Raw genomic sequence first — 13,134 nt, 5'->3', positions numbered from 1 at the left:
TGTGTGTGTGTGTGTGTGTGTTACTATTTCCAGGGTTATTGTGGTGGCTGCAAAAATGAAGGAATACCTAGCAGTGTCTAGAGCTCTGACTGGTTGTCCTGACCAGGGAGATGATACTGGGTTCAGGTTGGAGGTGCATGGTGTGGCCCCACAGAGGATCACCCAGTCCAGAATGGCAGTGAGAATCCTGCTGCAGTGTGATGAGTTACAAGGGAGGCCTGGTACTGGCCTCACCTGATTGTCATTGTCACCAAGGCCAAATTAGCCTCTGGAGTTCTGAGCACTGAGACTGGTGTTAGAGGATTAGATTAGGGGTTATATCCTCATAATTGCACAGAGCCGAGTAAATAAATCCTAGTTTGAGTCTCATTCGGTTGAAGCTAGATGGGGATAAGACTAATTATTATTATTTTACATTCACTAGAAGGGAATACCCAATGCCCTAATGCCATTGGTCCATTATTTCCTGTCTCAGCTATCTCGATGACAAGCTCTGTAAAATGCTACTAGCTTTGCTCAGTCTGGAATGTAATGCTTAGGATGTCTGCGTGCAATGTACAGGGACATTTAACACTGTCCACGGTGGCCTGTGGTGATGTGTTTTCCTGGCCTTTCTATGGCTGGAGGAATAGGTAAGGATTTTGGGGCATTGTTATGGTGGATATGTTTTTTAATTACCGCAAATTCATTGTCTGGGTTTTTCTCTCCTTTCCGGATGGGCCGTGAATACTCAAATCGCTGTACCTCATTCACCCTGTAAAAACTGTAGAGACAGACAAATCATTAGACTTTTAACCTGAAAAGTGCCAGTTTGCTGTTAGATTTGGGGGAGGGAGGTCCTGTTCAGAACACATCTCAGAAAGTATACCCAAGCCACAGCCTTGCCTCCTTCCTTAGCAGCTCCTGGAGGGACATTGCTGCAGGTAGAAAAAATGACTGGAGACTTTTGCCTCCTCTCTGTCTCTGGCAGCCCTCAGGGGAGAAGAGATGCTGAGTAAGGTGGACTGGGCACAGGCTTGGCAAGGTGAAGTGAAGGAGAGACAAAGTGCCTGTGGATTCCACAGATATGCGCACTGCTTATAAAAAACAATAATGTGTGGTTTTAGTGATATAAATATATATAATTTAGTGATATATGTGATCTATATTAAATAATAAAACTACATATATGTACCACATATGTATGCATGCATGTATGTATGTATGTATGTATGCATGTGTGTATGTATAGTTTTTTAAGGCAGTGTGTCATTATGCAGCCCTGCCTGGCTTGTACCTTGTTATATAGACAAGGCTGGCCTTAAACATCCAAAGATCTACCTGCCTCTGCCCCAGCTAACAGAATAAATTAACAGTCAATTTATCTAGAGGAATTGACAGTGTGTATGTTTAAAAAAAAAAAGAAGGGTGCCATTCACTCTAATTTCAGAGTTTTGAGATGTAGATTTAGCAAAGTGGTATTCCCGCAGGGTTGTATACAGCTTGTTGTCTGTCTTCCTTACCACTAAGAAGTGGCCTGTGTGCATGCGCTTGTACTCGACTTAATTCTCTCCCCAGGAAAGAAGGTTCACAAAGCCATGTGAGCAGCTTTGTGATTCTCTTTGCCTATTGCTGCATTTCCAAGAACATACTCAACCACTGAAAGGCAGCCCTAGATTGTTTCCATGACTTCCAAAGCAACAGTGATGAAAGGCTAAAGGGTCCATGGAACTCCAGGATGTGGAACAAACACACCAGAGGAGGAGCAGGCCTCAAAGAGGCTGCAGTTCCCATGAGCACAGAGATCAAAGAGATGATTCACCACAGCAAAGAGCCTGCAGGGAGCTACTCTACAGACCCTCCCCGCACCCCCCCCCCCAGTCAGTTGCACCTTAGCACTGGTGTGTGAGCTGAGCCCCACTGGGATATGTGGAGTTTAAATGCCACTGCATGACTCTGTCTGTGTGATCATTTGGGGGGGGGGAGAGGGGTGTGCATGTAGAGGTCAGAGGACCACCCTTGGCATGGTCTTTCAGGCACCTTCCACTTTCTGTTTGAGACAAGGTCTCAATAGCCTGGAACTTCACCCAGTAGCTCTGCTTGCTGACCAATGAGTTTACAGGGTCTCCGCAGTCTTGGCTTCCCACTTTGCCATTTCTGGGTTAAAGCATAAAGCATCCTACCTGGTGGTTTCCGTTGGTTTGTTTGTTTATAATGATGGGTACTGGGGGTAAAACTGAGGTCGAAATGTTTACAGTCAGTGCTTTACCAAAGGAATGATTCCTCTAACCAGTGCAAAAGGATTGCTTTGTATCTTACTGAGGAGCAAATACTCCAATCTCTGCTTCCATATCATAAAAGGCAATGACTCTGTTTCTCCACAGGATAGGGTGAGGGTTGGCCTTGAACACTGTTGGGTATCCTACCCTGAATGTATGGTCTCTAAGGAGACCCAAGGCCTACTTCCTTCCTTCTGGGTTTCATCTTTGCAGACCCTGGAAAAATAATCCTGAACGCCCCTCTAATAACTTTCTTTCCTTTTGGTGGGTGCCAGAAATCACTAGCTTTCCTTGTTCTTGGGAGAGGGTAGAAGAAACATCTAGCATGTTCTTCAAAGTTTAAAGTCTACCTACCCTTCAAAAGGTAGACTGATTAGCAAGAGACCCACCGTCAGCATATTGCTGCCTTTTTTTTTTTTTTTTTTTTTTTTTTTTTGAGACAGGGTTTCTCTGTATAGCTCTGGTTGTCCTGGAACTCACTTTGTAGACCAGGCTAGCCTCGAACTCAGAAATTCTCCTGCCTCTGCCTCCTGAGTGCTGGGATTAAAGGCGTGTGCCACCATGCCCAGCTTATCTTGCTGCCTCTTATTGGTAAGAAAATTAGCGTGGTTACCTTACAATCTGTTCAGACACCGGCCGGTGAAATTTTGGAGGTAAGTCTAGCTTGGGCTTCACTGTGAAGCACTGGATGTCTGAGGAAAGAGGGTGAAGGAAGATGGCAGCACACATGACAACCAAGAGAAGTCCTGCTCCCTGTGTGCACCAGCGCACCCATGATCCCATGAATGGCCCTCCTGCTGCCTTAAAGGATACACTGGCCGGGAGAAGTCTTAATGTCATCGCCAGGTGGAGACGTCGTCTTCATTTTTTCAGCATTTGGAAACTGAGTTAATAGCCGAGCTTCAAAATCTTCCCGTCGCTCATATTCTTTGCCTCGGTAAATGAACACTTTCCCCTGGAGACAGTGACCTTTGTTAAATAACAGCACAGGGTGGAGGGCCGAGAAAAGCTCACACACAGAATGCTGGTCTTCAGATATGTTTGACAGTTTTGTTTGTTTGTTGCTTGTTTCGGACAGTTTGTTTTTCCTTTTGAAATCACTGCATTTAAGAATAACTAACAACTGTCCTCTCTCATCGAGAGCACCAAACTTCATCCCGCTGAACACTCACTGTGAGCTTTACTCTTAATAAGAAGGACTCATTACAAACCTGTGAAGGTGGGCAGCAGGATGGCTTAGCAGGTGAAGGTCCTTGTAAGCCAAGCCTGACCCTCATGGTACAAGAAGAAGTGACTCCCACAAGTTGTCCTCTGACCTCCACAGCCACACCACGGCACATGAACACACACAAGTGGGCAATTAAGTTCTATTATTATATAAATACATGCAGTACGTAACCAAGCAAGGCACAGGAGTCCCACACATGTTCACACAGGGTTAACTAGCCAGTGTGTGTGGACAATGGTATTTGTTTTTCTTCTCAGGTGAATGCGGAGGACTTAAGAATATGCTGACTGGAATATAATTATTTAAAGCCAAATTTCCCCCATGGGACTGTAGCCACTATAGGAGTTGCTCAGCCTCTTTCTCCTCTTTTTTTCTTTTCTTTTCTTTTNTTTTTTTTTTTTTTTTTTGAGACAGAGTTTCTATTATGTAGTTTTGTCTGTCCTGGAACTCACTGTATAGACCAGGCTGACCTCTTGCCTCTGCCTCCCGAATGCTAGGATTAAAGGCGTGTGCCAACACATCTATTAGCCTCTACTTTCATTTTGAAGGAAGTAAACGGATTCTTACTAGGGGAGCCTTTCATACTCCACTGTAACCTGAATCACCACCTACCTATTTCTGTCAGTAACATCCCCAGAAGTTTCTATCCCGTTGTCTGTCTTGCTTTTATTTTGTTAATTCATTGCTCTGTCAACTCTGGTCATATAGTTGGAATATATTCTCTTGTGAAAATCCATATGTCTATATAAAATTAATTAGTTTTTATGTTTCTCTCATGTGAATTGGGTCCTGTGTTGATTGGCTACCTAGACACGGGAAAGGGCTGGCATGAGAACCCAGCGGCCAGTGGCAGCTGCCTCCCCGTGGTAGCCCTAATTAAGTCATCATTCCTCTGCCAAAAAAGAATACAGCTCTGCACAGGACCAAGGGGAGGTCCTCAGATCCTGATGGTCTATGGTCACATGGAGGTCAGCAGAGATGGAGGTCAGCAGGGGACCCTGGCCAAACAGGAAGACCCTGAACTCCTAGCCTTCCTGAGGCCTAGAAATGAGTGGATGGTAGGACTTCCTTCTGGCAGGATGAGCTCTGTAGTTACTCAGCAACTACGAGGCGTACGCAGTTCTTAGGACTGGCTTTTGTCATTTTCAAGTGATGTTCTCCAATCTAGATTCCACTGGAAGCGGTTAGCATAGGCCAGTACAGGTAGCTCTGGTATGTGCATAGGTGAATTGACACTCCCCTTACAAACCCTCTCTGTGGGTTTGAGCAGCCACACTACATACATCTGGAAGGAAGGGTCCTGAGATCTATAACAGATCTCTTCAAGGACCAGAGAGTTCGGCATGTCATCTCAGTCACAAACAGGGGTCAGCGGCTACAACATGACATCACTGCTGTCATTTGAAGGCTGCCGCCTCTCCAACTGCCTAGTCCTTTCCTGTGCTTCTGCTATCTACTGGAAGACTTGTCTGCATCAGCTAGTGATGCTAGGTGAAGCCCTGCCTTATCAGTAGCTGTCCATGGACAGATATGGGTTGGTGGCAGTGAGAAGGAGGAAGATGGAGTGAGAGGAGAAGAGAGGGACAGAGGTAACAGCATTTTGCCACACACTCATAGATCTGTGTTGACTCAGCCATTAGTAAAAACTTATCCAATTGGCATGCTGTCACAGAGATAAGGGGAGACACCTGCCCTTACTGTGGCTTGAAGGACCCTGCCATCCTTCTACCCTTTAAACTCTGAGATACAGTCACCAGTGTAATGGCTGCTGGGTAGTTGTGTGTGTTAGGAATGAACTAGCTCCGCTAAGGTCTCCAGAATTTTTCTTCTCCTACCCTAAAGGGTCTCATCAGACACAGAGTCAACTGGTCCCTTGCCCTGGACTTCACAGCCTCCAGATCTATGAGCAAAAACTTTTGGTTGTTTATAAATTACCCAGTCTTAAGGTGTTTTGTTATAACAATGCAAACCAACCTGAACGATCCCCCTTCCAAGTCCCAATTTATTCTGCAGTTTAACAAATTACAAAGGAAGTAACAGTTTAAGGATTAGATTTTTCTCCCCTGCTTTGTGCTTAGGTATGGCTTGAAACATCATTATGGAAGAAAAAAAAATGCCCTATTTTTTTCTGGAAGAAAAATGTCAAGCAGAAAGGAAAGTAATATGTAGTCTTAATTAGAAATATAAATACAGAGTCTGGGCCTCCTGTGAGGCTCTAGGAAGCCAAACATTTCAGGAATGCCGTAAGATTTACTAGAGAGCAGACCACTCAGAAAGTAGCATGCATTTATTAAGCTTTACCCTCGAAGAAGGCACAATAATAAAAACACATAAAGGCTTTAATAGAAAAACACTAGAGTTATAGACGAAAAACACTAATAATATTTTCCAGAAATGTCCATTATTTTGCATTCTGCAGTACTCCTTCCAAACATGAAAATGGAGGAAATGTACATAGAGTCAGAGATATTTATTCCTTGTGAGAATGATAAATATTAATAAGAATGCAAAAAAGCAATGAGCCCGATTTATGGAGAGAAACAGTGCCAAGGGGAGAGGCAGATAGCTCAGCGTCTGCTCTCTTCAGCAGCTTGATGTTGCTAAACATTCCGCCCACTTTTTGGTAACTGGTAATGTCATTGTCAGGCTGACCCCTGCCAGGCGATCTGTGAAGCGTAATGGATATATTGCTACAGCCCCACAGAGTTATTCAGGTGTGTCGGGGAAGTCAGCTCAATATTAATCAAGAGCTTTAAACTCTTTAGTCTTACTTTATATTCTGTCCTTTGATGGTGGAAGTGACCCAGGACGGTCCCTGGAGCCGGCAGTCGCCAGTGCTTCAGACTGTATGGCAGTGTGCCCCTGGGGGGCATTCCATCTCACGCTCAGTCAGGCTGCTGCCTTGCTAGTGGAGCTAGATAACTATAGCCATGGTTGGTGGCCCCTGTATCACAGGGGGACTCTGTGCCTGGGCCCCAGACTCTAACACCCCATGAGCATGAGTGTGTCAAGCCCAAGGTTAATCTTTCTTTCCTTGAGATTCATACATGTGGGGCACACATAAAGACACTAAAGTTTTTATAAAATGTGCACGCATTCCACAGAGTGTTTATGGAGATCAGAGGAGCCATGAGTATTGGTTAATATCCTGTACTTTGTTTGAGGCAGGGCCCCTTTGTTGTTTATTGCTATATATACCAGACTAGCTGGCCTATGAGCTTCCAGAGGGTCTCCTGGATCTACATCCTATCTTTTGGTAGAGTACTGGCTTTGTGGATATGTGCCATTGAATCTGGCTTTGTATAGGTTCTGGGGATCTGAACTTGGGTCCTCGCACTTTGGCCAAGTGCTCTGCCTACTGAGCCATCTCTCTGGTTTGCTACGTATATTTCAACACAACTAAACACATATACAAATCTTTGAGAAGAGTTCATTCAGGAAAAAAAATAACACAAAATCTCTAAATGTATCCAGAGTCCTCATGTAATTAAATATTTTTCGTCCCTCTCTGGCATCCCAGAGACAACATCTGACTCTGCTCTATAAAGCACTAAGACCGGAAGGTGTCTCTCTCCTGAGCGAGTGACGCTGGTTCAGAGCAAGAAGATCAAACTTACCCGAAGGAATGACGGAAACCCTTGCCCATAGTAGCCAACAGCAAAATAGTCTGGCTTGGGTCTTATCACCTTCACAATGTTCTCATAAAATTGTGCCTGTTTTTTCTGGAATGTAAAATGAAAACTCATTTCAGGGTTGCACAGAGCATTGGAGCACCCACCCACCCTTCTGAATTCTTCTTGGGAGCCTGGGGCCTGTACCTGGATGAATCTCAATTTGGACATTATTTTTCAAGTTGTACAGCAAGGTAACCTAAACAGGCCACACTTGGTCGCTAGTTGTCTGTTGAGGGTATTTTCAATAATCCAAGGAAGTTATTTCTCTGCGCTCTACTGCTTTTAAAAAAAGGGATAGAGCAGACACTGGGAGAATTTGAAGGACAGACTTATTCTGCTCTAAATCATAGGCAAACACTTGGTCATAAACGTGGCCTGCTGCACACTAAATGAATGAATGAATGAATGAATGAATGAATGAATGTAGATTATGGCATGGCTGAGAAGGCAGTAACTAAAATCTTAGAGGATGTCATGGCTGGAAAGGTTCTGGCCACCACCTCTCCGTCTCCTCTCTTGTGGGAAGGGTGAGCGCTTTAAACTAGCTGAGACTCTCAGAGACTCTGGGCTGCCAAGACCCCTACACTTAGGACGTAAGCACCTGTTATGCATTACTGATACCAGGTTTAACTTCTTGGCCTACTTGAGAATAAAGAGTACATTTTCATAGGCTGGAATCAACCGGCCAATAAAGGAGAGCCATTTCCCAAGACAATACAGAAGGGACAGAACAAAGCCAAGAGAACATCTGAGGTGGGTCTCAACAGGAAACCTAAATGGGAAATCTAAGTTAAAAACCCAACCCCAAACCCAAGCAAGGACTGACCAGCAATTCACTGAGCTGCTCATAATCAAACATCTCTGTTTCGTACTGCTCTGCAAGTTCCTTGCCCAGGGCGATGGCCTCCTCCCACATCTGTGAGTGACACAGAGAAGAGAGAGAGATCCAAGCATGAGTCACGCATCAAGCCAAACAGGAAAATCATTATTTACAACGAAACATCCAGAAATACAGGAGATTAACAGGCACGCTGGGGAATCATGCAGGAAATGTACGAGTGTTTTCTAGAGGTTCCAGCTTTGGGCTCAGGACCTGCAGTCTTGACTAAAGTGCTCAACCCGAGGCTCATTCATCACACCACCTCTTCCCTGGCATGGTCGTCTGCTGGTCCAGCATCACTCGTTCCCACTCTCCTGCTGCCAGCAATGGCCGCCAAGGACCATCTGTTAGGGCAGCCTAGGAGCCAGGGAAGAGACACCACAGGGTGAAGTTGCATAGTGAGGAACATCTACTATGTGGCGACTTCCCAAATGTTCTCACTGCATAGCCATCAGGTTCCAGAATGCACACTGCCAAAGCTTCAGCATGCTTGCTTTTTCTTGCTTTTTGCAGATGCAAATCCTGCCAGTATTTGAAAAGGGGATTTTTCTATGGCAAGTGGCTTGAAGATGCTTCTGCAAGTAGCTTACTTTTAAAAACATGGATTAAACTTTTACTTATTTTATTTTACTAATTTATTTTGTACACACACACACACACACACACACAAGTGCCAGTGTCCTTTGAAGTGAGAGGTGATGGAGTTATAGGCTGTTGTAAGGTGTCCAGGGTGGGTGCTGGGAACCAAACTTGGGACCCTGCAAGAACAGAACGCACTCTTAATGGATAAGTCATCACTCCAGCTCTTAGCACTATCATCATCACTGCCATCACCATCGCTGTCATCATCATCATTAGCAGCAGCAGCAGCAAGAGCAGCAGCAGCAGCAACAACAACAGCAGCAGCAGCATTTTTTTAATGTGGATAAAGTTTGAACATAGTAGTTTGATGCTAGTCCTGACTCCTCCTTGGGAAAGATGAACTGCCTGAGAAGCATGGGACATTTGGATCCCACTTGCTGCCCACTCTCCTTCTTTGGACTTCAGTGACCCAGAACTTTCTTTAATGTATTAAAACTGGAATATGGTTGTCTTTTCTCCTCAGATTGTATTTCCCCCAAGTGCAAGGGCTGGGTGTCACTCAGATGAAAGCTGAGGACCTAGCTACCTATTCCTCAAGGCTCAGTACACAGAACAGGAGGCGGACAGGAAACTAAAGTTCCGACAATTTCTAACAAACTAACCCGAGCCTCATGTCCCTATATTTCCACAGTGCTATCATCCCTAAGAGATCACAGCACTATATATTCCTGGGGGCTAATCATTCCTGCCTACCAGTAGCTGGGAAAAGATGAGGACTCCTGCCCCTAGAGACATTGCAGGTATGGCTGCTGTCACATGTGAGTCAGTAGTAGCAGGGAGGAGAGAGGCTATGTCTATGCTCAGTGTTCTGACCTGGGAACATCTGAATGATAAGTAGCCTAACACTCCCTGAAAAAAAGCAAGCCTGAGATTACCATTAGCCTGGTACCAGACAGGCCCAGACAGGTTCCCAGGATGGGAAGAAAGCCAGAAACTAGAAGCACCCTACCTGGGACTTCAGGCCCTAGGTGGGAGTGAGCCTGAGACAGAGGACCCTCACAAGAGGCCACTAGGGCAGACCAGGCAAGGTGCAAGCCTAAGGTGACCACTAGACTGGCACCATGGGGTCCAGACAAGGAACTACTCTGAGATGACCCCTGCCTGGCATCATAGTGCATGAGCAGAATAGATCAGAGCACTCCTGAGACTATGTCTGAGATGATCGCAGACACTCAGAGACCCCAGGAGCTGCTAAGATGAGCAAATGGTGGAAGAATGGAGGAGAAAGAGAAGCAGAAGGATGTGGTACAATGAAGAGAGGTAGAACTGAAGACCCGAGGGTAGTGAGGAAGAGCCTGATGTGAGTAGCCAGTGATGCCACCTGTGTGTGTGCATGTGTATGTGTGTGTGTGTGTCCTGACTTGTGGTTCCACTGGGGCCCGTGTCTGAGATTGTGGCCATGCAGTAGCAGGAGTCTGTTATCAAAGACCAGGCAGATGTCCCTGGTCTAGGTTGCCATCTACAGACACGTTGATGTCTGAGGGCTGTGTAGAACTGGCCCTATGCCCCTTACCTAGACATCATGGGAAAGCTGGCCCTACCACTGATATCTCATATGGCATGGATGAAGAAGAGATATGCTTCTCCCCCTTGACCCTCACTGTCTGTGGCAGGTGGGAAAATAGGCCCTGAGACCATAAGAGTAGGAGAAAGGGCCCTACCTCTCACCAGCTGCACATTTACACCTCGCCTGGACAGCGCAGTAGAGCTGAGCCTTGGAGGGGAGGGGTTGTGCTGGTCTAAGGGTTTAGGAGAGCTGGCCTCAGCACTTGCTGTCTTGTGGTGATGTAGGCAAGGAAGAGAGGAAGAGATGACCCCCAGGTGGGAGAGTTGGCCCAGATGGGGCCATGAGAGCAGAGCCCTGTACCTCATTTGGGCAGCACAGTAGAGCTGACCTTGATGGTAGGGCATTGGTGAATTTCCTTAAGGGTGTGAGCATGAGAGAGCTGGCCCCTCAACTTTTCTGTTGTGGGGCAGTGTGGGCAAGGGAGATAAACTCCCTCACTCTTGCCCCTGGCCACCTACCAGGTGGGAGAGCCGATCCTGGGGTCATGAGAGCAGGAGAGCTGCCCCTGTACCTTCCCTGGTACATCTGAGCTGGCCCCAGATGTGGGAGTTGTATGTTGGTGAGCCAGCCGGAGGGCATGAGTATAAGAGAGCCTGTTCTGTCTCTTGTCTCCAGGTCGGTGACAAGGGTAAGGGAGAGATGCCCTCCTCCCCTTCCTCATCCTGTGCCATTTATGACAGGCAGGAGAGCTGCCCCCAGGGTCATGAGACTGAAAGAACTGGCCATGTCCTTCACCAGATACAAACACTCAGGGGAGCAGACTCTGCACCTCACCTGGGCAGCAGGGTAGAGCTGGCTTTGGTAGCAGGGGATGGCTGGCAAGCTGACCCTGAGGGCAGGACCAGCTCAGATAACCCTCAGGTCCAGATCCAGGGCTTTGAGTTGGCCTATCCCAGTTTCTACCCTATCAGTGACCTGATGTAAAGCATAAAGGGGCAGGTCCTACAGATAGATCCCAAACTCCAGGATCTCTAGGACACAGGCAACCATAAGGTGTCTGAGAAGAGTTCCAGGGAGCTTCCAGTACTGATAGAGTAGCAGAAGCCAGAGGCCTCATACCAGACCAGCAAGTCATTGCAATGAATATTTGCAAGCAAAGAAGTGTGGACAAAAGGGTCTGTTGTGGGACATACTACAGCTTCCACAATGAGTTTCCCCCCTCTGTTGGAGGGAATGTTGCAAGGAGGGTGAGTTAGGAGGGGAAGGGAGAACAAGTGGGATTGGGGACCTGATATGAAATTCACAAAGAATCAATTAAAAGTTTAAGGAAAAAAAAAAGATGAAGACCTGCTGGGGGAATGTCTCCCTGACAAGAACTTAATTGGTGTTTCTCAAGCTGTGGCTCAGACCCTTTCGGGGGGTCCCATATTATATCATAACTCATGACAGTAGCAAAATTAGTTATGAAGTAGCAACAAAATAACGTGGTGGTGATGGTGGGGGGGTCACCACAACATGAGGAACGGTAGTAAAGGGTAGCAGCCTTACTACTACTGCTTTATAAACCATCCCCCTTTCTCTCATCGTGGGTATTCTGAGACGGGGTCCTCCAGTTCACTATATAGAAGAGGATGGTTTTGAACTCCTGATTCTTCTGCCTCTATCTCCCAAGTTCTGAGATGATAGCAGTGTGCCATTATGTCCAACACCACTGGGTATTCTTGGTAAGAAAATAAAAAGGTGACTCTGAATTATGGATTGTATTTTTAATACTCGGAAGAGCAAAGTAAAAGTAGGTTCGTTGTGGGCTTCAGATAAGGTAGACTGGCCTGAAAGAGGAATAGAGGAGGAGACAGGGACCCTGGGTCAAGGAGTCACTTCACACTGCTCTCTTTGGTCTGATATTCTTTTACATTCTCTGTGTATCCACATCTGCCTCTCTAGACCTTTCGTGTCCTCTTCCAGAGCCTGAGTTCACATTCTCAGAACACTCTCCACTGTAATGCTCCTTCTAGGCACCACTGACCCATGCCTCCCTTAGTAGATTTCCACTTCAAAGACAACATTGCCGCTCCGTGTAGGTCTCCTTTAGCCCATTGTTCCTTAGTTTCTGTAAGTGAATATACCTTCTCTCAGCTGCTCATTCCCGAGCAAAAGCTTAATCTGTCTTGATCCTAAATGACAGATGAGGAACTTTAGATACGCAGCCAAGTAATTGTTTTTAAAAGAAATATAGGTCTCGAGTAAATATCTGTTCTTGCTCACCCTGAGGTTTCATGGTTGTGTTTCCAATCAGATTTTCTATAAATATATAAGCCCCCCCCCCCCCGCCCCGTCCATGCCCCTCCACTTGTGTTAAAGGATTCCACACTGGGCCGATTTTCATCTATTTTTAATTGGACCAGGGCTCTATAGGGAGTGTGGGCAGTTCATACTTCCAACACGAACGCTGAGGAAAATATTTCAGCACCAGAGGAAGCAGATTCAATATGATCTAGATTTAGATTGTCTCAGGAAAAGAATCGCTTTGACCTTTGGTGACTGAACTCGGGCTCAGTTCCATTCTTACAAGAGCTACAGGCTTAGCAGGCTTGAACAGCCCCAAATGAAAATGCCTGGATTCGCAGACAACTTTATTTTCTGATCTGAGGTCTTTAATCCAGTTTATGGTATCTGGGGAAATGTTAGCCGTTGTCTGGGGGAGGTGGGGAAGCACATTTGGCCTCTGTCCTCTTCCCTGAGGGATACGTTCCCCCCCTTTCCTGAGATGGTGATCTTTACTGTCCTCCTTGGTCCTGGATCTCCCCGTTTCTCTAAGCCCTGCACCCAGCCCAGAAAACTTTCTTTTCTCATAAAACAGCTTTCTCAGTGTCAAGACTGAGAGTGGCAGTCAAGGAGCGCTCTCTCTCTCTCTCTCTCTCTCTCTCTCTCTCTCTCTCTCTCTC

The 13,134-nt window shown here is 46.2% G+C and overlaps 1 protein-coding gene and 1 non-coding gene across 2 annotated transcripts in view; one reads left to right on the top strand and one right to left on the bottom strand.

Annotated features, from left to right (window-relative positions):
- The window catches only part of Dock1 (dedicator of cytokinesis 1), a 497,315-nt gene that overhangs the window by 31,309 nt on the left and 452,872 nt on the right, over positions 1-13,134 (bottom strand). The window contains exons 39-43 of the mRNA XM_021168435.2: positions 7,987-8,076; positions 7,104-7,208; positions 3,072-3,213; positions 2,872-2,950; positions 679-763 (exon numbers count right to left, since the gene is read on the bottom strand). Of these exons, the coding sequence (XP_021024094.1) occupies positions 679-763; positions 2,872-2,950; positions 3,072-3,213; positions 7,104-7,208; positions 7,987-8,076 (501 nt within the window). The remainder of the gene's footprint in view (positions 1-678; positions 764-2,871; positions 2,951-3,071; positions 3,214-7,103; positions 7,209-7,986; positions 8,077-13,134) is intronic.
- On the top strand, positions 9,401-9,529 carry LOC115031644. The gene has a single exon (XR_003837313.1). It is a non-coding gene; the product is annotated as a small nucleolar RNA SNORA17 (small nucleolar RNA).

The sequence above is a fragment of the Mus caroli genome, chromosome 7, assembly GCF_900094665.2.
Source record: "Mus caroli chromosome 7, CAROLI_EIJ_v1.1, whole genome shotgun sequence".
NCBI lineage: Eukaryota > Metazoa > Chordata > Mammalia > Rodentia > Muridae > Mus > Mus caroli.
Note: the sequence above shows the minus strand (reverse complement) of the source record. Positions and strands in the feature narration are given on the sequence as shown.